The sequence below is a fragment of the Macrobrachium rosenbergii genome, chromosome 14, assembly GCF_040412425.1.
Source record: "Macrobrachium rosenbergii isolate ZJJX-2024 chromosome 14, ASM4041242v1, whole genome shotgun sequence".
NCBI classification, from domain to species: domain Eukaryota; kingdom Metazoa; phylum Arthropoda; class Malacostraca; order Decapoda; family Palaemonidae; genus Macrobrachium; species Macrobrachium rosenbergii.
Genome location: NC_089754.1, coordinates 54,472,994 through 54,500,223, shown reverse-complemented (window position 1 = coordinate 54,500,223; position 27,230 = coordinate 54,472,994). Strand labels below are relative to the sequence as shown.

The 27,230-nt window shown below is 36.3% G+C and overlaps 2 protein-coding genes across 6 annotated transcripts in view; one reads left to right on the top strand and one right to left on the bottom strand.

Moving 5' to 3' along the window:
- The window catches only part of LOC136846158 (probable serine/threonine-protein kinase DDB_G0280133), a 67,127-nt gene that overhangs the window by 2,666 nt on the left and 37,231 nt on the right, over positions 1-27,230 (top strand). For 2 of the 5 annotated variants that reach the window (XR_010855337.1, XR_010855336.1), the window contains exon 1: positions 13,866-14,490. The exons of 1 other annotated variant lie outside the window; for it this stretch is intronic. Coding sequence is in view for 2 of the 4 variants with exons in the window: in XM_067116934.1 (XP_066973035.1) it covers positions 1,457-3,274 (1,818 nt within the window). In the remaining 2 variants the exon portion in view is untranslated. Of the gene's footprint in view, positions 1-1,241; positions 10,767-13,865; positions 14,491-27,230 lie in introns of those variants that run through there. 2 more of the 5 variants (XM_067116934.1, XM_067116935.1) reach the window with 2 other exon arrangements.
- Positions 13,749-18,669, bottom strand: LOC136846159 (putative defense protein 3). The gene is made up of 5 exons (XM_067116937.1): positions 18,095-18,669; positions 16,642-16,870; positions 16,006-16,130; positions 14,159-14,253; positions 13,749-13,882 (listed from the first exon to the last, which is right to left on the bottom strand). The coding sequence occupies exons 1-5, from the start codon at positions 18,152-18,154 to the stop codon at positions 13,780-13,782; spliced, it is 612 nt and encodes a 203-aa protein (XP_066973038.1). The 5' UTR covers positions 18,155-18,669; the 3' UTR covers positions 13,749-13,779.

Sequence of the window (27,230 nt, the reverse complement as noted above, 5' to 3'; positions counted from 1 at the left end):
TTTTTTTTTTTTTTTTTTTTTTTTTTTCTTAGCACTGTGAGGTCTGATCATTCACGTCCACAATCTAAGAAGAGTTCGTCAGGTCATTTGGTTTGCCGTGCCATCTTTTCTTTTGAGGAAGAATCCAACTCTTGCGTTAGTGATTCTGTTGATCATGGACTTTTTTCCTTTTATCAGAACACCTTCAACATTATTGGTACAGAGATCATTTTGTATTGCATTCACCCTCTACTAGTTTGGACATCCCGAAACATAGGGAGCCTCGTGAATTTGTGGACCACTTCTCGGGAATCCTTTTGGGGTACTTATCCTCTTCTGCATGTTAAATTTTGGGGAAAGCGTGTGGTTTTTAAGTCCTGCAATTCCAGGACTGTTTGATAAATGATTTTTTATTGTTGTCAATTGACAACACTTTCGTAGTAACATGCATCAAGAGGCAGGGGAAAGGACAATTCCCCTTCGTCTGAGTTAAGGACCTCTTTTTGGATACATTCGTTTACAGCCCAAAGCTACTCAGCCAGTAGTACTTGGAGCCTGTCCCCCCCCCTTTTTTTTTTTCATTCAAACCTATTATAAATATACACAAATTTTCATCATCCCGGCCTCTCATTTCTCAGTGTTTCAAACTCTTAGTACATAAACAGTGAAGAGGTTGGTTGGTTTCTGTGGGTGGATCCAGGTGGTGCATGTATGAACAATCACTCTTATTATGGTTATAAGATGAAAGACTATTAGTCTGGTGACATTCAAGACTTGAGATATGGGCACTATATGATAGATGGGTTTGTGGAAAAAATTAGGTTTATGCTTGGAAAACTCAGTATTAATATTTCACTTAGATTCATGGACAGTCCCTAGAGGTGTAGTAGTTGCTTGTTATAATCATTTGCTCTTCTACTTAATTGCCTAACCTTGAGCAAGTGAGCCAGTGCACCCTAGCTCATCCACCAAGAAGTTTGAGTGGCTTTAGTTTTAGACAGTATATATGAGGGTAAGAGCTCTTCTGGATCAAGGAAAACTGCTCAAGGACCATACCCTATGATGACAGAAATTTGAATACCAAGATGTAATAAGTGTCAGAAGCTTTATCTCCCTTGTGGCAATCTCCGTTGTAGCATATATCATCTTTGAATAAAACAGATGTAAAGTATGAACACTGTATGTTTAAAGCATCAAGTTGTTTTGAATCGTGAGGATTTTTTACAGGTTAATAATTTACTCACTTCAGATCCTTTTTCCAGGTTACCTTCAAGACTACAGAATGGAATTATTTTTTCATGCCCATGAATGTGTGGCATAGTTTTTTACCAAGTAAGCTAAGAAGATCTCTTCAACCTTTGCAGATGTGACTGTTTACCGCCTGGTAAAGCTTCATGATAAAATACACGCACGCAAAGGAAAGTTAGACCCAACACTGACACGTTTGCAGAGAGGTTAGTTAGGGACATGATTCAAGATGGATATCCCTCTTGATCTGAAGCTCTTCATGAACAATACAACTACCAAGGTCTACAAATGTGATCAGTGCAGTGCCTCTTATTCAGACAAAGCCTATTATGATTTACATAGGCAGACGCACCAGAAGGACAGCATACCCATGGTGCAAATTGTTATGACTTCGCCACCACAGGCTACCACACCTCAACCAACTCCTGCACATCAGCAGCAGCAGCAGCAGCAACAGCATCAACAGCAGCAGCAGCAGCAGCAGCATCAGCAGCAGCAGCAGCAGCATCAACAGCAACAGCAGCAACAACAGCAACAACAGCAGCAGCAACAACAGCAGCAGCAGCAGCAGCATGTTATACATCAGCAAGATCCGCAGCTGACTGCGTACAAAAGGGCTTACGGAGGGGAAATACATCAGATATATGAAGTTGCACCGACCACAAGGTATCAGGTTGTCACGAGCTCGCCTCACGTGATAAACGCCGCGAGTCTAGACTCTAACCAGTCTCAGGTTAGCGTTCCCACTTACACGTCTCCGTATATTGTTGCCACGACGCAGGAAACTCCCCAGAGAACTGTAGCTAGCATACAGAATCAGCAGCAAACACATCCTCAACAACAGCAGCAGCAGCAGCAGCCGCAGCCCCAGCAGCAACAGCAGCAGCAGCACCAGACACAGCACGCTCAGCCACAGCAGCAACCACAGCAAAGAACTACCATTACGGCAGTTTTAGACCCCAAGGACAGACCTTTTAAGTGTGACCAATGCACAGCTTCCTTTATCGATCACTCTGAACTTATTGAACATAAAAAGAAACACAGTGGTGATGGCCCATTTACTTGTGAAGACTGTCATTTTACTTTCATGTATAAAAGCCACTTTCGCAGTCACAAAACCAGATGCCAGAAGAAACGGGCCATGATGCCTCATCCTCCCAAACCCATCATCAACCCCAGTCCTGTCAAAAGACAGTTTCCCACTCACAATCAGCATCAGCAACCGCAACAACAGCAGAAGGTACAGCAAACACAGTCAAATAATCGAATTTCAGCCAAGAATAATATTCATAATAATAAAGTGAATACCGGTTCTAATAATGTTCCATTCAATCCTAATAATCCCAGTTTCAAGAGGCAAAAGAAGGAACTTCGACAAGACAGACCGTACGAGTGCCATGAGTGTGATGCATCGTTTCAAAATGTGCAAGATTTGGAGGCCCACAAGTCAAAGCATACTGGAGAGGGGCCTTTCAAGTGTGACGAATGCAGGTTTGTGTTCCTTTACCGTAAGTTGTACGAAGCTCACCGCAGGCGGTGTGAAAAGAAGAGAAGAGTTTCAAATCCTGGTAACACAAATGCAACTATAGCACAGGCACAGTCTATACAACAACAGGCACAGCCACAGCAGCAGCAGCAACAGCAACACCAACAGCCGCAGCAGCAGCAGCAACAGCAGCATGTTATCCACCAGACTCAGTCACAGCCTCTGCAAATACATACAGCAGGAGGGAGGACAGTAACTGCAGTACCTACCTCTGGCACTGCGGTGCAGTTGATTACTCCATCCCAACTTCATACTGCTGTCAATCAACCTCAGGCCACTGTGATTGACATGAGAGCTGTACCAGCAGGGCAACAGGTTCAACAAGTACAGCATATCCAGCATCCTGCAATCATAGAACAAGTTATTCATGTTGCTCAGATTCCTACATCCATTGCCGGTGGCAGACAAGAGATCAAATACGACCTTGTTCCCGCAACAGTTGACATGGGAGAAGTAAATCAAATTATGAACCTCATCAAGGTCAAAGGTCACCCTCAGTAGCAATGGCTTTTAGTCAAGGCCCAGGAAAACCCGCAACAAAATCCCCAGCAAAACTAAATTATTCTGCCAAAATCTGATGCACAGTAGCAGTTGACTTTCAGATTTTAAAGGATTGTCTTTATGATGTTTTAACAGGAAGGTTACTTGCTTGTAAAAATCTGTCGCACACACACAAAGACATGTACAGTATAAATATATAGTCTAATGAAGTGGCAATGAAATTTATATTAACGAAATTGACTTGTGCTTTAATTTTGTTTATTAGCACAGTGTTTCAATGGAGTTTCTGGGTTTTGGTTGTGAAAAATCAGAGGTTTTACTCCTGATTAACATGGATTAATTTAGTGAACTGGAAATTGTAGGTTTTGTATTCTGATTGAAGGCATATTGCTTTGGTATGCGTTTTCAACTCTTCGTACAGTTCTTTCTTAGAACATTTGACAAATTATTTCTAAGTTATTTAAATTACAGGTATACCTCCACTTACGTCGTTAAATACGTCGTTTTAACCTCCGTCATTTTATGCTTTAGTGGTTTTTGTGAATAATAATGAATAATTAAATTCAGCTTCTGTCATTTACAAGTAAAAACCCATAACCTAAAAACAAATAAAAGTGCAAATTTGCATGAATGCTAAAATATATCAGATAATGTAATGTATAAAAATCATTTTAAAAGATAAATAATTTCAAATTGCACGCAGTCATTTTTGTGTTTGTGTACATGTTATTAGTAGTGTTCCATTTGTATTGAATTTGTGACTAATATTTTGTTCCCATGGCTATGAAGAAAATTCCTGAGCTGCACTAAATTGCTAGACGAGGTGGCTGTGCAACTATAAGAGGAATACAAAAGTGATGTTAAAACGAACGGCGTCTTTGTAATTCTGATATTCGTGACTGACTCTGACTTAAACTCAGTATTGTCCATTTCACTGTTAAGTGGAAGGTTTTATGTTTGAAAATGCTAGTTTATTTTGTGAATAAATATTTTGTAAATATATAGAATATAAAATGTTGCAATGATAAATGACAAAAAAAAAAAATCAGACAAAATTTTTTAAATATATCAATGCGTATTTTCATCGTTATTTTACCCATCACTTACGATTCCTGACTGACGGACTTAAGCTTAATTATGCCAGATGCCACCAGTTCCTTGCATAAACAATTCTTGTTTTTATTTTTACCGGTTTCCAGCCGGCGCCAGAAGATTTATCCTAATGTTAAGACCGCAGGTTTGTTAGCTATGAAAAATACAAATTAATTTAAATTTGCCGTTTTGTCTATATTGATGCTTAGTGGAAGTTTATGCTTCATAATTTAGTTTATTGTTTAGAAAAATTTATATATAGTGTCACAATAATGCAATACATGACAAAATCATACATAAATTTTTGACTATCAGTTATTTTTGGACAGCGGTACTCAGTCCATCGGTTCTGAGTTCATTAGTGCCGGGCCTACTTGTTTGTGCATGCAAACTTTGATCATAGATTTCTAGGGTTTTCAGTTTCAAGGATTTCTTGAATGAGGAATGTTGTGAAACAAAATAAATTTGTACAATATCTTTCGAAGTTACAATTGTTGGAAGGGGGAGGAAAGCCGAAATGTCCTGAGATTTGTTGATCCTAGTTACAGTGTTTGATGAGGGTCTTGCAAGTTGTCGAATACGTAACATATTTTACAAAATATGATATGAAAGAGTACTGTAGGTATACTGCATGAGAGCTCTTATGTGCAATTTTATGCTGATTTTATACAGAGCCAGCACCTAATGATTTGTACTTGGATCTCCATGTTAAAAACCTAATGAACATTCCCTCCAAATCTTTGTGTAGGTGTATTTGTGGATTTGTGAGGATTATTAATTATATATTTATAATTAATATTTGTATTTATTTGGTAGGAATGTGAAAATTTATGGAATCCTTCAGGTTACCTGAAACAAGTTGTAAGCCATTTGAGCATAAATATGCAGTGCACTATATTGATACTCACACTTAATTATATTTCATTAAGGGATATAGGGTGTACTGTACAGTGAAACCCCCCGTATTCGTGGGAGATGCGTGCCGCACCCCCCCTCCCCCCCGCAAATACTTAAAACCCCTCTAAAAGCACTTAAAACTGCCTATTTTGATAGTTTAAACACAAAAAACCCTCTAAAAATGCGTATACATGGGTATTTTAATAGTTTTATCACAAAAAATGCATTTAGTCATGAAAATATGAAAATACAGTAATTAGTGAATATTTCTCAGTGAAAAATACAGCAAATGGGAGAATTTTCCGCGAAGAATATGTACATACATTCCACAGAAAAATCCGCGAATAGTGAGACTGCGAATACTGGGGGTTTACTGTGCATATGTGCTGTATTTTTACTTGGCTTATTTGTCGATTACATGAAAGTTGCACTTAGGACAGTGTGATTTTTTAAATTTTCGTATCCCATACTGAAAGAGAAAAAAAAATTGTTGAATATCTTATATGTTACAGGTTACTTAATCTTAGGCGATTGTTATGTCACGAGTTGAAACTTTGGGTAAACATATAATTCCCTATACCTACTGATATACACAATTATATCAGTCACATATGTAGAAATATTACCCATATCAAAAGTTGGAGTGAAATAACGATACACTAAACTGGAGCAAAAGAGAGAGAAAATAGACAGACGTTATAGGATCGCAACCTTCATGTAATTGACAAATGACCTGAGTACATATACATATATAGGCTAATGTCATTAATACTATACTGAAAATCACTGCATTTACTTGCAAACATTCTCACTTTATTTAGTAATTGCCTGCAATCTGAACTTCTTCTTCTGTGTTGTTTATCGTTATTTTACGCAAATTTTGGTAATCCCTTAATCCTTATACCCCCTTAATGAAATGTAATTGATTGTGTGTACAATATATTGCATTGGATATTCACTCTCAAATAGCGTATGACTTGTTTCAGATTTTTAATTTGGATATATACCGGAATGCAGTACAATCTGTAACCACTTTCTCAGTAGAAAATCAGCAGACATAGGTACTATTTATATTTTATTTCTTCTACATGTATTGTTGTGTTCATTACTAAATTTAACAGCTTCCATGACCCTCCTCAAAACTTACAATGAAGTAATGCTACATAACAACAGAGAGAAGAAAGAATTAGGTAATTTTCACAATACAGTTGGATCAGCTCTGGGTTATGCGTAACTTATATTACTGTGTCTCAGGTCTCCACTACTTAACTGATTTTGTTACTTATCGGGAGGCCAGTCTCCCAAAATGTCCATTACTTTAAAGTACCAGTGTTCTAAGTGTTGGAGGATAAGGTTGCAATGATAAAAACCTTGAAAAAATGTGCTGTTGGCTTGAGTTGGGCGATGACAAAGCACATTAAAATGTATAAGTTTGTTAAAAAGACAGTAAAGATATAGAACTATCGAACTGATGACTGTATTAGCGACGTTATGGGGCTGCCTATAAGGGTGTATAGGGTGTCTAGGTCATTTTTTAATAGGTTTATTCAAGTTAGGTCAGTGTCTGACTCAAGTCATGAGTCTTGAAATGAGTTAATGACGTGAGTGGAGGTATTTCTGTGTTTATGATATTTAGTTTGTAGAGATATTGAAATATGTATTTCTGTGAGCAAAATATTGTGTAAATTATTTTGTATTACATGAGAGAAATTATATTTATTTTACTATGATCCAAAATGTGTATCTAGGTATAAACCCATGTACCACAATTGCCCATTAGTAACTATGGTTATAGTGCTGGGATATGCTGCTTGGACAGTGAAGATACTGAATTAATTAATGTTATATCAAAAAATGGTTTTAGTTGTGAATAAGGTAATCAGCAGATTCAAGAATTTTCCATTGTTAATTGTGCCACAGAAGGGTTGTTAATACCTCCTTTGTTTGGTACTCTTTAGCTTTTAGCATGTGGAGTGTCAGTTAAACATAGAAACAGCTAATTACTTTTCTCCTAATAGTCTTTAGAGCTACCAGTCTCTGTTATTGCTAGTTGTTTTTTTTATAAAGTGAGGAGGCTGTAGCCAGTGTTCACTATGGAAGCAAGAGGTTATAAGAGGAAGTGTATTTCCTTATGGCACTTATTGTCAAGTATTTTAATGTGACCATTGAGTTGAAGTCTAGACTCTGGGACTTGGGCACAAAACATGTTCCGCAATGAAGGATGAAAAGCGAAGCTAGGAAAAGCTAGTTTGGAAAAATGAAAGGTAGGAAGCAGCGCAGTAGGGGACCAAAGGAATGCTGCTAGAAACCTTTAGTACTGTCTACAGTCTACAGCATGCTGTGCGGGCCACACCCCTATAGGGTCTAATGTATATCTTGGAATACCCTTCAAATTCATTTCTCCGCTGACTGCTTCACTTTTGTTCTTGCATTCCCAGTGATACCATTGTTAGGAACAAAATATCACTTAGCCAGGGACTGTTGATTAACATTCAGCTGATTGGTTCTTTGGGTGTCCAAAATGAGGTGGTGCATGATAAAACTTGCTTTAATGATCTATCTACTGTTGTACTTGGAAAACAAGAACCCAGTTCCCAGGCAAGATAATTGTGGAAGAATTAGAATCTGTTCGTTTGGTGACTGCCTTATACGTAACCCAATGCCTCCCAAGTTAGGATGCCTTTGAACAAGCATGTGTAGTGTATCTTCAACCTCCAACCACGGTATCTCAGCCACTAGGCCAGAACTTCTGGGCTCTTGTAAGACAAAAAGTTTTATATTCTAATTAGAATTTTAAACGAGGAAAATTTTTTTTTTTGAAGTTACAGAGTAATTAGTGGTGCAAAGGGAAAATATTACAGATTGAACCCCTAATACTGTATTAATATTGTTGGATGCTCATTATGTTTGTATGTTCATCCGAATTTTATTTTGGAGCTACGGAGTTTTAAATTGAAAATGTGACATAATGGTGGTCTGTTGATCCTTATGAGCTATTGTATGTTAGTGAAACTTGGATATAACGTTGTCCATTGTAAAGCAAGTACTCAGGTCATTTTTATGTCATGCAGTTTTAGTTGGTATTCAGTGATACTGGTATTCAGAAAAAGCATCATTAGATTAGACCACTTGAGTACTTTTGATAATCTGACTGGAGAGATGTTTTGAATTTTGTATAAATAACAGTAAGCGGATGCAGCATATTTGGTAGGTTTAATTGCTTCATTTTAAATGCAAAATGTGTTGTTTTCCTTGTGACTCAAGTATACACTATTTGTTATTTAATGGTTTGGGTATCTTAGTACTAAGTTAAAGCTGCATTACTTTACGCAATTAGATCATGTTTTAAGTAATCAAATTACAATAATTTTGATAAATCCCACCAAGCTTCTTGTTAATAACATCATAAACAGGTTTGGTGAACAGGAAATTAGGAGGCAACTGTCATCCTGCCTGATTGATGGTTTATGATATATGATGCACCTGTGTGAAAGTTAGAAACTTGCTACATGCACTGCAACGCAGTTTTCAATTTGATTGTTATTGAAATGGGAGCAGGTACCTCTTGTTGTTGCTGGTCAGCTACATAGAGAAAATTATCTGGGCCTTGACTCAAGAGAAACAAGTATTTTGTTTCGTAATTACGGAATGTGATTCATGAATAATGTACAAATTTTTGGGCATTATGGAAAGCTTCGGGTCAGTAATCTGCTATTTATATCGCACTTGTGGTTTAAAAAACACATTTACCTTGGAAGTGCAAAAAGTGAATAATTAAAGTGCCAAGACCAGAACTTATGCCTTGGTGTATTTCCAAGAATGTCTCTTGCAAAAATATATGCATTTCAGATCATTATTTTAAAAGGTTTGTTATATATGCAGTGATTTGTACAATATACGTCTGTAGACAATGAATACTGTATATGATTGCAAAGTATGCCATTTTTTACAAGGAAACAGATGACACACTTGCACTGGTGGTTAACGAGTGCAGATTCATATATGATTTAATAAAGCCTCACTTTTAGCGTCTACAGTCGTATATCACGTATGTCATGTTGCCAAATTACTCAAAAGTTTAGTGTAAATTTGGCATGTTCAGCATTGCAGTTGAACGCTTCTTCCTTTTGTCGTTTAGATTCATAATGCAATTTACATTGTATTCCAGCTCCCATGTTTTTTGCAGCTGAAGTTTACATCCTCAAGTTGATATGCAACATTAAACTTGTTCTCTCAGGGAAAAAAAAAATCTCTGCAGCCTAATCAATAATGTCTAGCCTTGACTAAGTTGCCCCGATTTGCAATAGGAAGTGGGCCGCTTTCGTATTTCCCAAACAAAAGATATGCATTCCGTGTATTTGAAGGTGATGTTGTAGAACTCTGTGATCTTGCTGTCACTTTTTGTACTCTGTGGTGTATATTTGACATACTGAAATTAGAAAATACCAGGAACAGTTAACGGTATGTATAGCGTAGTCTTTAGCTGCTGTGCAACATGGGCATTGGAATATTTGTGTTTCTGTTAGATGATGATATATGAATTTGATTATATATATACAGTAATGGCAGTGTAAATAATATAGCCTATATTCCTCATTCACCTTTGCTGTACGGGTGCTGGACTCTAGTTCCCTGGTCAGTAGGTACGTAGTTCTGTAAGTGATAAAAATGCTATGAAGTGAAAATTGATGTGAATTGCAGTCAGTATATGAATGATGTGTATTCTGTTATTGCTATGATAAGGAAATCATAAATATGCATATTCAATTTTAAAAAGTTGTATAATTATATTTTTGTACAGCATGCACCCCATATTTTAGTTTGAAAGAGTATATATGTTTCAGAAATTTTTCTTCTGAGAATTGAGTAAAATGCCTTTATAGTTAGCATTAAGTCATTCCCCTGGAAACATTTATCCTCTAAGAAAAGTTGGAGGATTATGATAATACTACTTTTTTTTTTAGGAAAAGCATCTGTGAAATGGTGCTGCTCCCACTGAGTTACAAAATTAATCTTGTACAGTACTTAAGGAGCAGGTTTAATGGCTATTTTACATGCAGACATTATTTCTCAGCAATTGATTTACTTTAGGCAATTCTTTTAAGTAGACCCACTCTTTTTTTTTTTTCCTCTGACCTCGTGACAAGCAGCTATCTTCTATTTATACTTGGTACATTCGTTGATTGACCCCCTGTGACTTAAATGATAGGACAGTATTAGCTACTGATTTTCCAGGGTTTCCCTTTTGAAGGGTAACTGGCATAAGTAGGTTCTATTTTTCTTTTTTTGTGCTTTGTGAAAAAAGGACGATCTTTTTTTGTAAATATGGAATAATGTAGTTCCTATTGTGAATATTATAGAAGATAGACATACATTTTACGATAAGGACAGTGCGCTTCACTCAATTTTTACTGTTTATATTAGATTGTTCATAGTCTTGTCAGGGGTTGAAAATACCCTTTAACACCTCCCTAATAATTTTCTAAATACAGAAACAAATAATTTGAACTTTTCATTAACCTTCTTGTGTAAACCCCAGTACTTGACATCTCAAATCAAAGAGAAATTTTTAATTGTATGTGTAGTTGTTCAAATGGAGGGTTCAAAATATTCACAAAGAATGAACAGTCTTTAAAAAAAAGACTGTTTTTATTTTCTCGTGACTTTTAATATATTATTTCCATTGTGCTCCCTGTAAACAGTTCTGTGGCCTTGAACGAAATGACATAAGACTGCTCAGAAATACAACATGTCAAGACTAAGAAATATGGAGTACTTTTAATACCAACACCCAAGTGTTGGTGACATCACTGGAGCTATATTCGTTACACCTAATCACCAGTGTGTCCATGCAGTATACGGAGTTATTAACTTTTGTATCCTTACCCAAAGTGAGATTATCTTCTTGCCATTAGATTGTCATTATTGCTGTATTGTAATCTATTACTGTAATAATTTTACATAGAAGTAGTTAAACCTTCCCTCAGTACTTGCCACCAAGAACAGTAATTTTATATCTGCCTCAGTTCCTGGGAGTCCTGTTGTTGTGCTTGGAGCAGTAGCTTTTAAATGAGACAAATCATTTCTATAAACAATCTATTTCAGCAGAATCACGAAAGTTCCTTGATAAGCAAGTTGTATTGATACCGTTTGTTGTGACCATTCAAGGCCTTTTCCTTCCTTGTTTCTACGGGACAAGAAACAAGTGAGGCAAATTAAAAAGCATTATTAAGACGTTAGCTCTCAGATGTCTTTCACATGACTGGGACTGGATACCTTTAGCAACCTCCTTGGCAGATTAGGGAAAACCATATCCACTCAAAAAAAGACAATATCCAATGAGGAAAACTTTATTCCAAGACAGAGACTCCACATTATCATTATTACTAAACTGGGACAACCCAAAAGGTGACCATGTTTAAAAATATAAAATTCCAAATTAGAAGTGGCTGGATGAGTAAAAGGACAAAACTTCCAGAAAATTCTTACACTCCATAACACACACAGGAGGCTCTTCTACTCTATCCAAGCACTTACCAACCTTACACAGCTCACCTCTTCTCATAGGCATGGTCATATTTTTTGTACATTGAACACTTTAAGTTCCAACACTTTAGCCAACTCTGTCAGTCCATCACCCATTATGAACATGTAATCTACCATTCTCTCCACATGACCAGACCACCTTAGAACACAATGTACATTATTAACTTTTATGTCTCACAAAATTGAATCTGTAAACTATCACTTTTCCATCACATTATTTTGCATATAGCCTACTATGTAGTCAACTCATCTCAACAATTTCTACTTTTCTCTTTCATTCACATTAAACTTTCCGGTTCCACAAAGAACAGTGAATTCACAATTCCTTCATAATTATTTCCCAGCCAGTGTTGCCCTCCATTCCCTCCACTTGACCAAACCACCCTAAAAACTCGTTTACAGATCTTTTCACCCAGTAACTTTTAAACTAAATATTATTCCATATATTTCTCACTTTTCTGATACACCATATTACTATGGTCAGTGTATCCCAACAGCATCTACTGTTTTCCTCTTCACGGCACATTAGATACTTCATTTCCAAAAAAAAAAAAAAAAAGTGATCACAGCAGTTCTTTATTATATTCAGCTTTTGCTTCCACAGACGTTCTAGACCTACTGCAAACGCACACCATCACACGATCTTCCATTAGTTCTATAATATATGCCCTTTCTCTCTCTCCCTCTCTTACCATCTTTAACTTTTATTCCTAATTCCTAGAGCAATCCAGCTCAGTGGTCTGGTTAAACTACTTTAATAATAATAATAATCCTAGAGCAATCAGCCATTTCCATTCTCCCTCCTGCAAACATTCCCTGTTGTCTCAGTGACTTTAACTTCGAACTCTTCAAATTCCCCATTGACTTTTACCAATTCTGTTGCCTTGAATCCTGGTTCATGTTCCATTCATCATCCCCATATATTTACTCTGCATTGTCTAACTCATAGTCTATTATACCAACACAGAATCTAACAGACTTTTTTTTTTAGTCGATTTCCTCTGACCTCTTCTTACACACCTGTCCAGTCTTTTAACTTGACATTACTACGGTTTTCGTATCTTTAAGAACAAATCCTTTAGGCTAGATATATTAGTATATAGAAATATTAATCATTGGTCTTAAATTTCTGCCACTACTACTAATACTACTAATAATAATAATAATAATGATAATAATAATTTATTGTGCCTCAGTCCACCTAAATAGTGACTATATATCAGGTAGGCCTATAGTCAGTCGACTGGTGAGTCAGAACCTAAGAGAAAAGGGCATAGGACTAGCAACTTCATCCTAAAACACTTGCTGAGATCTGGAAGGCTGGCACCTCCCTGGACCATGAAGCCACACACAGACAAAGGAAAAAGTATATATATAGGTCACACACATATATGTGTGTGTTTCAGCAAATGGGAATTTTACAGATTAGGATTTAATCCATGGTTTTGCGGAGCATTTTGCCGTTATTCATAGACTTTAAATTCACGATATTCCATCACTGGTCAATGAAAGAGAAGCCCAGGACGATTGCCAAAAAGAAAAAAAATTAATTTTATATTTTTAACGTTGCTAACGAGGCAATATTTACATACGTACGTATAATGTTTGGTGTGTGCATGACTCTGGATTATAATTTAATGTTAAAGATTTTTTACTTAATATTCGAACCTATTCCTGTGTAAACGTCGAATTTTCCGGTTAAGGATAGAAGAGTTGTTATTAACCTGAGACAATCAGAAGATCAATGGTTTAACCATGAATGATACCCCAAGAAGTTAAGATTGCTTAGTACTGATAGCATGCAAGCGTACGTGCATACACACAATATATATATATATATATATATATATATATATATATATATATATATATATATATATATATATATATATATATATATATATATGTGTGTGTGTGTGTGTGTGTGTGTTGTGTGTGTGAATTTCACTGCCCTTCTGGCAACATTTCATTCACGGCGCCATCACATTTCTCTTAGATTTTGTGCTGTGAACACTGAAGGTATCAGAAGCTATGTTCGTCCAGAACGTGGAGTAACTTTTCACGATGGCACCCCTGCAAAATGAAATATGTTTTCGTTAGCAATATATATTCTTTAAATCATTGATACTGTGGTCTATAAAATGCAGGTGGAATCCAATGGACTTTCATGACAAATCTGTTCAATGTAGTTGCATTATTTTCATTATTAACAGCGTGGAAAAGGTAATATGATAACAACAAATGAACCAGACTCTTCCTCGTACATATTTAAAGGCAGGTTTATTATGTAAAGTAAAATAGTAGCGAACATGAAGAGGAAAGTAAAGTCGGTAAAAGAAGATTACTAACTTGAACACAACTTTTCCTTCGTAATCCTCTGGTGCTCGCCACTTGATGGGGAGTATTTGCTTATTGTTGCTATTGGAGTGAGTGACAGTGTCGCCCTGAAAATAACAAACAATTTTTTGGCTTTAATTTTCGTTAACAAGAAATCAGCAAAAATTAAAGAAAAACGCCACAGTGCAAGGATAAAGCGAAAAACTTTCTGAAGACTTTGGCAACTGCCAGGTATTCTATGGCCTCGAAACGTTGACGTCCCTGATGAGGAAGCGATGGAATGGAGTGTTACATCGGAACAACAAGTAGAAGTTCACTCTTGTTTTAACGGAAGACTGCAGCAAGTAAGTTTTATTACTAGCTTAATAGCCTAGTGGACATTAAATTACGTTAGGTGTAAGAAAATGATGAAAGTATTAATGGACAAGATTACCTTTAAGCCTAGGCCTGTAGTCCAGTTCAGGAGTGAAATATAGTTTTTCTGTTAGGTATCAATGTGATTTGGGCGAATTGGTTTTGCAATTATGGTAAATTTATACGATAAACCATAATCGCCTTTGGGATTTGAAGATTTCCCACTTTTTTAAAATTATTTTTCCACGTTTTTTTAATGCGTGCCTTGAACGTTTCTGACGTTGATTTCGGTAGCAAATCAGTAGTTTTAGTGGTACTGAGCCCCCACACCCATATATCGTACAATAATGGGGGGAATACATAGGAAAACACGGGGTTTTTGGGTGGGGGTAAACAAAACAAGTAAAATACAAGGATTTAATTAACAGCTTGACCTAGGGCCCCACATCCTAACGTGCCAGGGTGATTAGCTTACTGGACCCCCACACCTAACCTAACCTAGCGGATTAGGGATAAGCCAGGGGGATTTGACCTCTGAGCTCGCCAACCTAAAGTTCTTTAAGCTCAAATAAATTGGGTTGTGACTTATCCCAAACCTAACGTAGAATGCTGGGGTTTTTATGGTGTAATTTTGGTGTTAATATGTATTATATAATGATTCATACATATTTAGAGCAGTGCATTCGTATTTGTGGTTTTATCCCCGGAGAGTTTTAAACATTGGGAATTTACTAATAACAAAAATGTGGAATGGTCAGTGTTTTAAAATTTTAACTTTTTTTTTTTTTCATCCATACCGTGGCTCTTCCTATTTATTTTCACAGCATAGGTGCCCATGTGCAGTGTGTGTATTTTTGCTATTTTCGAGAGTCTGATAAATTTGATACTTAATTACGCTAATTTTTTGAGTTGGGGGATCTCCGTGTAACTCAAGAAGTCGTGGATTTCCAGCAAAAAAATCAGTGTGAAAATCATTGTAAGAAAATATAAAAAAAAAAATATTAAAACCATTATTTTGGTAAAACTTAGCATTCATCTAGCTGTTACTTAGTAACACAGCAAAAAATGAATTTCAGTTATACCTCCTTGGGTTGGTAGTCTGTCATTTTCTACCTTACTGAGTACAATGATAGTCCAAGTGAGTTTCCCATTCTCTATTTGTTGCCATAGTAAGATGATCTTCGTAAGAAGGAATTTCAGCTGAGGAATCGTTGAATTATTTTTTTATGACACTGTTATCATCAGGCAGTTCAGTTAAGATTTATTGAGCAAAGGATTGCTTGAATAGCTTGTGTACGTTTAGGGTGCTGCCTGCGCAGGCACTGAGGATTGTCTAGGCCAGACTTGTCGTTTAGAAAATATCTTAGATGTAAGAAGTTGGGATATGGAGAAAATGGGTGTTTGGTTAAACAAAAAATTAATTCAAAATAGGTATATATATATATATAATTTTATATGTTAATAAATTTTAGCCTAACATGTTAATAAATTTTAGCCTAACTTACCTCATTTGTGCAGTTTAGGGTCTGAATTCGCCCCGAATCTGTGATCCAATATCCAATGGCATTTCCTTCCATGTCTTGAGCTTGAATCATCAACCCCTTGAATGGCTCTGCCCCAATGATGCATACTGTTGGAGTTTAACATTTCAGTTAGTAAATTATATCTGGATCTGTAAGTGCTCTGTTTACCTTTATATGTAATCCTGTCTTCACTTCGCAGGTCATGTAAGAGCAGAACAGGATAGTGCAAGTAAAATAAAAAAGATAGTGCCCCTTAAATAGACAGTAGTTGTAACTCGATAGTATTTAGTATGTTGTTTTGATTTCAAGCAGTTCTTTTTGTTGGTAACATTTACTTACTTTATTTCTGTTGATGTTCTGGTGCCAAATCAAAATAGAAACGAGCGTAGAACACATATCAGTCGTATTCACTCAAGCAAGAGAAATGTGTCCAAAAATTGCAAAAATCTAACGGTTAACGGACCCCCTTTGATAACGTCTTTTGAAGTTTACGTTAATCATCAGGCCTGAGTGTATACGCTCTCACACTCTTTATGTACTCACTGTACAGCTGCATTATTTTGAGTAAGATTTTTAAGCAAAGTAACAACGACTTGACAAAAACAAAACGGTACCTACAAGGCACTGTCATGTTGACCAGCACATGTGGATGGTAGATTTTGAACTTGTAAGGCGCTTTGCCCTGCTGGGGTTCGACGTAAGGCTCGTGCCAGGGAGACATCCAGCTGCAGGCGGAATTAGGGACGTAGTTCGGATGCGTGTAGGATGAAACAAATAGAGTTGTGAGGATAAATGTTGCGATTGCAACGGCGTTGGTGTTAGGCCTCGTACTTGTCATCTTCTCGACCTGTAAATGGACAATGCTGTAAGATTGTGCTTCACAGAAATGTGGTGTGAAATTGTGCCGTAGTATGCACTTGAAGTATTTGACTTTTATATTTTTTTACAGCAATTTCTCTTAGATTAGAAGTAATACCAATACCATAATTTTGTGTCAGAAATTTTTTAAAGTTTATTAGCATATGGCAGTAACAAACGCAAAATGGAAAAATATTATTTTTGGAGGTAGAGAGATAAATATTTCAATAAAGGCAGGTTTTCCATGTGAATATTTTTCTTAATGTTTTAGTGCCGTCTTTTCATTCAGCTGACTTTACTTTTATTTTACAGTGCTCGATCTTTTCGTGCGAATAATTTATTGAGTTTATTAGTACTCCTTTTCATACGATTTTTTTTTCAGTATCCTAGTCGAGATCTTTTTTAGAGATATTTTGCTAAAACTGATGGGTGCGAGAAAAAATGAAGGACCTAAGAAAGTTAGGTTCATGGGCACAACAACAGATGGGCGACTTGTACAAGAAATTACCCCATTTCACAGCAAGTTTCACAGCGAACAAATTTGCAATTTTTCTTGAGAGAACTTAGATGTATATTTGGTATTTTCCCTCCTCATACCTCATGAGGTAAGCAAGCAAGCAGCTTCCAGAAATTTAAACAACGTCACTTTTCAAAACTATTACGAGATGATCTTATCATATCAAACTTGATGAAATCCTTTGTGTTTATTTCCGATTATATCCGTGCCGAAAAATATTTGGAAAACCCATTGTATTTCCATATAATTTTATAACTATCGTATATTGTGCACGCCAGAACCTTTTCCGCCAAACGCTCATTATATTTAGTCATTTAGGTATCATAAATATTCGTTTTCCTCCTTAGATTGTATGGGAACGGGAAACCTTATTTCCTTCAATATCATAGTTACTTTCCGCGTTCGTTGATAATTTAGGAGTGGGTTATTCAAATTTTATCAAGTGGTAAAAAAATTGAAAGGTACGCAATTTAACTTGGAAGGGTTGTATGATTTGAGCGAGTCACGAGTCAGCTTAGAAATTATCTTCATTTTTTTAAATAAAGAGGGAAAACTTTTGTTTAAAACTTTGTTCCTCCTTTAGCCACTTAAAAATTTATTTTTCGGAACACATTATATAACAGTATGGATTACCGTGTCATGTTAGATTGACAACACTAATACATTAAACTTACCTTCGAGTTGTTTAGTGCTTACCTTCCGCAGACCGTCTTGTCGACTCGACTTCAGGTTCTGTTTCTTTATGGTGGACCTCATGAGGCGGGAAACCAGCTTACCGTGATGCCAAAGCTCCTCCCATCATTGTCCGTTTGTCATGTTCCTTGATGCTTCCTTTCGTAACCACTCTCGACAATTATCCTTGTCCTGTTGGGGTTTCCCACTATTCACGATGATGGGCGATTCGTTGCATTTTTGATCCCCTACAGATTTAGTAATTGATGCGTCGTTGTCTGTATTTTTCCACTCGATTATGTAAAAGTAGAATTCGTTGCATGAATGGAGCCACATTGGTATCAAAAAGCCGCTTTGAATGGTAGGCTATTGAATGCAATAGAACAACAAAAAGAGGATTTGAGTCTTGATTCACATAGGTTATTATGCATTCGATGTGCGGGGTAACTGAATACCCTTATGGGTCAGAAATAAGGAAGCATTCGCGAAAACTTAATGTCATTCAAAAATATATTAAAAGTATCTGTTCCAAGGTATTGAATACCCAGAAGAAAAAGTTATTCAAGAATCTTTAGCAATGGACAACAAATCAAAAGCACGCCCGCCTTGTGGACCAATTTAGAGCCTATAGGAGGGCATAGAAGACTAAGATTTAAGTCGCCAAACCGTGCAGTCCGATCACGACTGATTTCCAGAGTAAAATTGTCGTCTTTGAAATCCTAATAATAATTAGACTAAACAAAATACTAAAACGGGAAAATTTAGCATCATCCCGTCATTGTGATGGGGCTGGAAATTTTTTTATTCTTTAGTCTCATTACTAGCCATTGTTATTTTCCATTTTTAGTGTCTTGTTTGTTCCCCTTAGTACAAGACGGGGCACTAACCTTGAACTCGACTCTCCCGCTTCAACAACCGTCTGGAACCGCGTCAGTTGACAAGTAAACATTCATGGACACGTTCTCCTGTTTGTTTACGGTAATTCAAGGCCTGTCTCATTACAAGAGAAAGAGCATCTCTCATAATGATTAAAAGAGAAAGTGCATCTCCCATAGTTACAGATGAATGAATTCAGTTGAACCTTCATTGCGTTTATTCTTGCTGCTAAAGCATAGAACTCTAAAACACAACTTTGAATAAAAATTCAATTTGTTTTTGCCCAAGGTTTGTGTATTGTTTATTATTACCTTCACTGGTGAAAAACAGCAGAACTTTTAAAATCATATTACAGTTTTACTATATAGATTCAATGTATAAATTATCCGTATATTGTTCAAAAAAAGTAAGTATAGCTTAGTTTTACCGTTGTGGTGGTTCTTGACTTGACTATGGGGTAAAAAAACGGGTGATTGCAAAAATTATCCTTATTGTGGTCCCTTTGTAGAAATAAAAATTTCTGATATCCTTAATGGACCTTAATTTGAATATATATCCATGGTGTGCTGGTGCGGTAAAAAATTACAGTATTATCCTCTGCTACGTAGTAGTTACAGTAGTTTAATTAGCTGTAGAGATTTGAAAGGCAATTTATCATTTTGCATTATATAAAGGTATACATATGTAATTTATATACTGTATATATATTTGTATATATATATATATATATTATATATATTATATATTATTATTATTATTATTATTATTATTATTATTATTATTATTATTATTATTATTATTATTATTATTATTATTATTATTATTATGCTTTAATGAAGGGTATGTAGGCTACATTCGGGAAATAAGTCCAGAACACTACAAATAGTAGCTCAATATATAATTATGACGCATCTGGAAAGTCAATGGGTATTGGACATTGGAGATTCACGTGGCTAGCAGGAGAAGGACAGGCGTGTTGCTAGAGGCATTGCTCTCGCAGTGGCCCCAAGGGCACGTCAAAGGGACAAGGAGGAACGCGATGGCCACGGAAAATACTATCATTTCCGCTTGGTCGTCGGAGGCCTAGCGGTGGCCAGATCGTAAAAGGAAGTCACGAAACGGTTTGATTAACATAAATTACTTTTTTTATCATTTTACATCTGCTCGTGGGATGACGAAGGTAGCCCTTGGTAAGATCAGTCAAGGTCGAGAGATCAGGCATTGTCATTGTTAGTGAATTGCGGATAATGTAGTGTCCTTTGTGTAAGCGATTTTTCATATCTTTATTTATAGAAAAAACTAAAAAAAAAATTTGTTGCTTTAACTATTTTTTTCTTCTTACGGGTAGTGATATTTTTAAAAGCGAGGAATGTAGAACTCGGTCACTCACAGATATTACATTTGAATTACGGTTGAAATTTATCTCCCGAGTACCAAAACAAACAGGCGTGTAAAAATTTTAAAACGGCATTACACTGTGCCAGGTCTGAGGCTGAGGTAATTATGTATGTTTACATACATATATAAGCCTACATACTTCTTAGACCTAAATACACCCTACAAATAATAATTTATAAAAGGGACCCCTTACTAAGGGGCCCTTTAATCATCCCAGGATTTGAATCTATGGCTTTGGGTAGACAGTTGATTTATACACTTATGGATTGAGAGAATGAGAACCCTGTGGCTTTCTACAGAGAACAAACAATAAGCTTTTGTCATTTATATGTTAACTGGATTTAATTTTGCTTTTACATTTTGTCATCACCAATTGGTCTTGAACCTATAACCTGTACAGATAAACCAGGTTGTTAGGACGCAGAAAATAAAACTCTGGTAGTCCGGGCTGTTGGTCCTATAAACTAGGAAAATGAACTAGGAAATTCATTTATCACCACGTTTATTATCAGATAAACCTCAATAAAAATTAGCTGCTGTTAGTCCTAGTTTGTGCCATTTTCAGATCTTCATTATCATGAGAGTTTCTGGATTTTCCATACGAATGTTTTCAGCCCAAGTTGTAGTAATACATTTGTTAACTTTCTAGACTCAAACGTTAACACTTATTTATTCAGCAAAAGTAGGCCTACATGTGTTATTTTTAAATAAGCATTCGAGTCATTTGTGTTTGCTGAACATGTTAAGACTTAGAAAAATAACTGAGAATGTTTTAGCTTTCAGAGGGGCAGATCTGCATTTGTAGGAACACATGTTTTAAAAATAAAAGAAAAAAAATTAGGGCCAATTCGAAATCATTGTAGGAATATTACCAGAAATTTATTTACTTAAATTATTTTTTCTAAAAACGCCTTTTTCAAGTTTTATTTTTTCATTTTTTTCATTTTATAGCAACAGAATTCACTTAGTTATGATGAGTATGCAGTTTTTCTCATGTAGTAGGCCTACTGTATGAACAATAGCAAGTACAAAAATTGATGAATGCCTGAATGTGTGAATGTACAGCAAGGATAAGGAAACAAAACTTTCTTCTCACATTTCATTGTTCAGGAAAGGATTTTGGGAACACGCATAACATGACAGTCTTACAAACTCAAAAGTTGAGCATGATGACGAACCCACGATGATTTGGAGTATAGTACCCATTTAGTACAAATTTCATACATGAATGTTACAGAATGTTACATGATAAAAGGCTGGATTCAAAAGTGAGAAGTCTGCAGGTTTAGTACAGAAAAAAAGAAGATGCCCCAGACACAACATGAATAGAAATCCTACACACTGATGTTTACAAATATAGGAGAATCCAAAGACTTTCTTTGCGAAAGTCGCCAAGAAACGTTTGTCTTGAACTATAACCTAACAACATTGTGACACTTAATACAACTACACCGTAGTATTCAGTTGGGGCTAAATGTGAGTATAAAGTGTAGAACATTGTAAAAAAAATCTATAATCGTATATGATCTTTTCAGCTTTCTAAAATTAATGGTTAAAATATCAACCGACATGAACCATGTCTCTGGACGAATGAGTATATGACCAGTGAGAATTATCAGGATAACCTGCAGGGCTTGGAATGTCATGAAGGACGCTGTTTCCAGTGGCTGTCGACGAAGTTCCACCTCTGACCAGTTTTTACGGAATTTGTCATCATTGCTCCTGCACTGGAGGGGGGACCTCATCTTGTCTGCCTGGTAACTTCGTCCACACCCACGGCATGAAACCGCCGTCCGTTAACAGAGTATATTACAAGTTCAGTGTATGAGTGTACTTTCGTAAGACACAAAGTTGTCAAACTAACCCACTGATTGCACTGCTATGATTGTGACTAGTTTCTATGTAAACTAGCTGGAAAAAAATGATCGTGACTAGTTACACTACTGGTTTCTAGGCAAACCAGAAATTGCGACTACTTTTCTCACACCACCTTAAGAGTACCGGGCTAAGATCCTATTGATCTTAGTAGCAAAACAAGAGTACTTTTTTTTTTTACAGTTTAACCTTGATTCATACTAACAAATGCATGACCCACAGACCTAGCAAATGAAACACCACCATCTCTGCCTCAAAACAAGCTAGAGCATATGAACTACAGAATCAGTATGCTTCACTCTCCTAGCTTATATGCATTGTGTGGACGTGTCTATATATATATATGTTGTCTGCGTGTTTGATATTGTAAGCCTCTAGTCTCGTAAACTTTCTATGCTACATATTAGCGTATATCTGTTATAGCGTTTTATATTCACTGATTCTATATATTAAAAATAGAACAAGAAGTTTCTACGAACTATATTTAAGCAGCGTTTCTCATCCATAACAAGTGGTAGTTTGATTTCAAACAAGATTATATATATATTTATATATATAGGTTACTTTTTGCACTTACTTCTGATGGTGAATGATTGCTATTTCAATATCACTGATTGGCACATTGACTATTGCGTACTTGGCTTCTCTGTTTTGAAAAGTAAAAGTTGAAAACCAAGACCAAATTTTTTTTCTCTTTCTGAAGTAGGATTCTTGAAATTACCTTCAACAGAATCTTAAGAAAAAATTTTCCAAAGTTCCTGCACAAAATATTAAAAGTCACAAAAGCACGGCGAGAGATTTAGCTCTGTATTCTCCGGAAAGACCTCGATGTAGACGGGAGATGATGGACTGGGACAAGGGGTGAAACGACATTTATTTTTACAGCGGTGCAAATGTACTCTTTTCGAGGACACAGGGATAACTGAGAGGTTTATTCGTACTTAGGGAACAACGAACAAGTTTTTGTGATTGGCCTTAAACTAGGTTTCATAGCTGGTACATGTATGAGAACTGATACTTTAGATTTGAGAAAATGGACGTAACGCTTCATCAATTGAAAATGAGTGATGACTTTGGGTAAATACTCGTAATAAACAGTTGTTGTGAAACCAGTATTTCACTTGAAAAGATGTCGAGGAAAACCTGCTTTTATCAAAAAAAAGGATGATAATTTCCTGTCTTTCACCTGATGATCGTTTTTTACATAAATGACAATACGTGATAGTGTAATTACAGTCGTTTTAAAAGCAGTATGAAAGCATGTAATATTAATAGCTTTCACAATGTTAAGTTTCAACCTAGTGCGTAACAGAGGATGATAAATGAGAAAAGAAGAAACATGGGACCAATTTGAGACCATTGTAAACTTATATTCCTAGAAATTTATTTACCTTAATTTACTTATAATAGACAGTCTTAGCATCAGGGACCAGCAGTGTAGCCATGTCATAGTCAAGAAAAATCTGATGTCCTTCACACCAGCTGTCAGGGGAAGCCACTTCAGTGTGAATGTTTTCAATGTTTTGAACATTACTTTTAGATACCACAATTATCGTCGACAGCAGCGTTTAAAAAAGTGAACTGTACATTTCATATATATAGGGGAATAGGCCTAATCAAGTACTGTACTGCTCTGCAGCAAGACGTAACACCCTAAGTGTTGCCCCTAAAACCTGTGTATTTAAAAAAAAAACAATAATCTGCGCAAAATCGGAAATAGAACCTCTAGCTTTTCTAAGCATATACTGATGCTATCTCAGTATCGCATGATTTGCTAATAAATAATGAAAATCATGTAATACTAAGAAACATTGCTTGCCATTTGTTTTTTGTCAGGACCTTCCTGACGTCATGCTGTTCCAAATCTCAAGGCGCACCATTTATATCTTCTGCTGTTTCTTTCCATCAACTATTAAGAAAGAGTTACTTGAAGATAGTGTCAGATAAGCCTCCCTTTCAGCTAAGCAACACCAAGTTGATATGAAATTAGTTGTAATTAGATTAAAATGTAAATGATTTTTGGCAAAAGGTGGATGTTATTGGCTATAAATTTCATTAATGAAAAGAGGGTCACCTGTGAAAAATGATCTGATTTTAAACCTAATCCAGCCTTAAACTGATTTAGCCCAATCAGTGTAACAACCCATGACTGAATTGTTCTGTTTTCTCATTAAAACAATTGCGTGTGAATAACAGAAGAAATGTAACTGAAAAAACATTAATTAACAGATTACATAGTCCAGGGAAAAGATTTGTACCAACAGCACGTCATTAGACTCTCGGGAGTTTGGGACAGCATGACGTCCCTGGAATCTCACAGGGTTAAGTGGAACTTCAATTGTTAGTTTCTCATTTGGGGAAGCGCAGATTACCGTCTATTTTTGTTATGAAATTTCTTTGGTAGTAGATGTATGCATTGTGTAAGGGTTATATTTATACACATTTACACATGTGATGTGATCGTAGACTTCCATTATACATTTAGCCATAATCTTTTGCTGCAAAAATATTCTTGAATTCTACAGGGCTTTTATAGTTGACTTAGATACTATTCTTGTTTGTTTACATTTCATGCACAATGCATTTAATATTGATAGTATTTTGTTTAATGCAAATGGATTACGTACTGTACAGACTTGCCCACATGAGTCTTTTTATTTTTGCTATATACTTAAAAAATTATCTTGTAAAACTGAAAGGCAGTTTCAGTGAATTTTCTATTACACTGAGAAGCTGAAACACTAATTTAGAGTGATGATTACCAGGGTTTAAGCACTTTTTATTGTAATTCTGAATTTAGCTGTGAGCAGATCATAAAAATGTGGTGTACATATATATATATATATATATATATATATATATATATATATATATATATATATATATATATATATATATATATATATATATATATATATATATATATATATATATAATCTCAATCAAAAACCTGACTGGCATTTTAGTGTTCTTTTTGCATCTCACTTGGTCGCTGGTGTATAAGGAAGTTGACCTTTTTTTTTTTCCTAGAAATGAAAGTTTGTCAACATTATTAACAAACTTTCTCGGTTGTTGAATTATCATACTGAATACAAAGCCAGGCTTGATGATGTATAATTATGGAATAATTATACCCAACTGACATCAATGGCTCTATAGAAAATTAATACAATTGACTTAGGAAACCCTTTCTGATACACCAAATGAACATAAATGGTGGGCTGTAGTCGAGTCTGTACTTTCTGGTGTACAGTAGACTAAATTCACCCTGATGTGGTTGGCAGTAATCAGTGATATGAGAAACTCATTATCCCACATTCCCATTTCCCTGAGGCTAAACTAATTTAACTTTTCGGTCCCATGCAGTGAATAATTGTTTACTTGACATGAATGGTTATTAAGTGCATGCCCCAATGTTATTTTGTTTATTTATTTACTTTTTTTTTTTTTGGGAAGGCTGGTGATTGCCTAGATCTTAAGTTGTGTTTGTTCAGTCTTGTGAGTGGGTTAACGGAACATCACTACCTATACAGTACTAAAGGCATCTGCTAAAGTAAAAGCCCAATTTTTTTATATTTGAAGAAAGTTGTTGCCTTGGATATTATTTTTCCTAAATTAGCTAAAGGAATTGTTTTTGTTTATTAGAAAATTGACCACAATCTGTAGAACACATGCTTCAACTAGGAGAACTTTTTTTTTTTATATATAGATCACAAAGGATGGCCTGCTTCCCCTGTTTGGATATTGGGTCATGGGTAATCTCTGTCAGAGCCTGCCAAGAGAGCCAGCAGAATTGTAACCCACTCAGCATGGGCTCATCGAGGAACTGTCAGGGTATTCTGAGCCCCAGGATGATCAGCACACAGTTGATCACTTGGTGGATCAGAGAGTTGAGAAAGGGAGTAGAAGTCAAGATTGTCCCAGAGTTGGCATCTAGGGCTCAGTTTCCAAATAACAGAGCACCAGGAGCTTCCTGATTAGTCACATGGCAACCAGGTTGATCATTAGTGATTTTCAGAGCTCAAACAGCCTTCTCGTTTTCAAAGGTGTAAAGATAATCTGCCTTTGGTAGCTGAGCTGTCATTCCTCCTTCCTGGAATGAGCCTGGCCAACAGTCTGACAGCATGGTGAACTGCCCACTCATGCATATGCTTGGCAACTGACAGAGGTGAAAGGAAACCATTCCCTCCCCAACTTGTTGATGTAAGCCACTACAGTCATGTTGTTGTTCATTAGCGCTACAGAGTGACCCATCATACAATGTTGGAATGCTCACAGGGCAGCAGTGCTGCTTGTATTTTCAAAATGTTGATCCACAGTTGATGTCCTCTACAGTACCCGTCCACCCGAGATAAACGAGCTGTTCAGGGGTGCACCTTAATTCTCCTCCGATATGTGTGTGAACAGATGCTCTTTGGGAGGTGTAGAGCTCAGGGGAACTCCCATAAGGAGGTTCCTGTTGTCCAGCCCCATGTGTCCTCCTCTGATAGCCCCAATTGCTCAGATGCACAAGCTTGGAAGGAGGCTCATTTGAAGTTGATCAGTGCCACAAGTTGCCACTAAAGTGCAGGTGGAGTCACCCATGCAGAACGAGCCTTCCCCTTTGACTACAGGAGGCTGAGGAGACTAGCCAAAGCCGAGCTGGCTGACACAACTGTCTGCCCCGGAATAAGTTTGCTGCTTGGAGATGAGACCTAATTTCTCCCAGTTTATCACAATCCCCAGGTCATGACAAAATGTGAAGAGGGATTCACTGTTCCAGAGCAATTGCACCTCTGAAGACTTCAGAATTAACTAGTCATTGAGGTAAAAGTAAGTGTATAACCTATGAACGGTCTCAAGTTGACCAAGGTGAATACTGTGTGAACCCTGTAGGGCCATCACAAACCTGAAGCTGGTAGAGAGTCCCGTATTCAACTGTGTTCAAATCCCTTTGTCATAAGACCAACTGTTTTCTCATATATTATAAAAAACAAAGTCAGTAGCCATTTTCCAAGGAAGCAGATAAAAT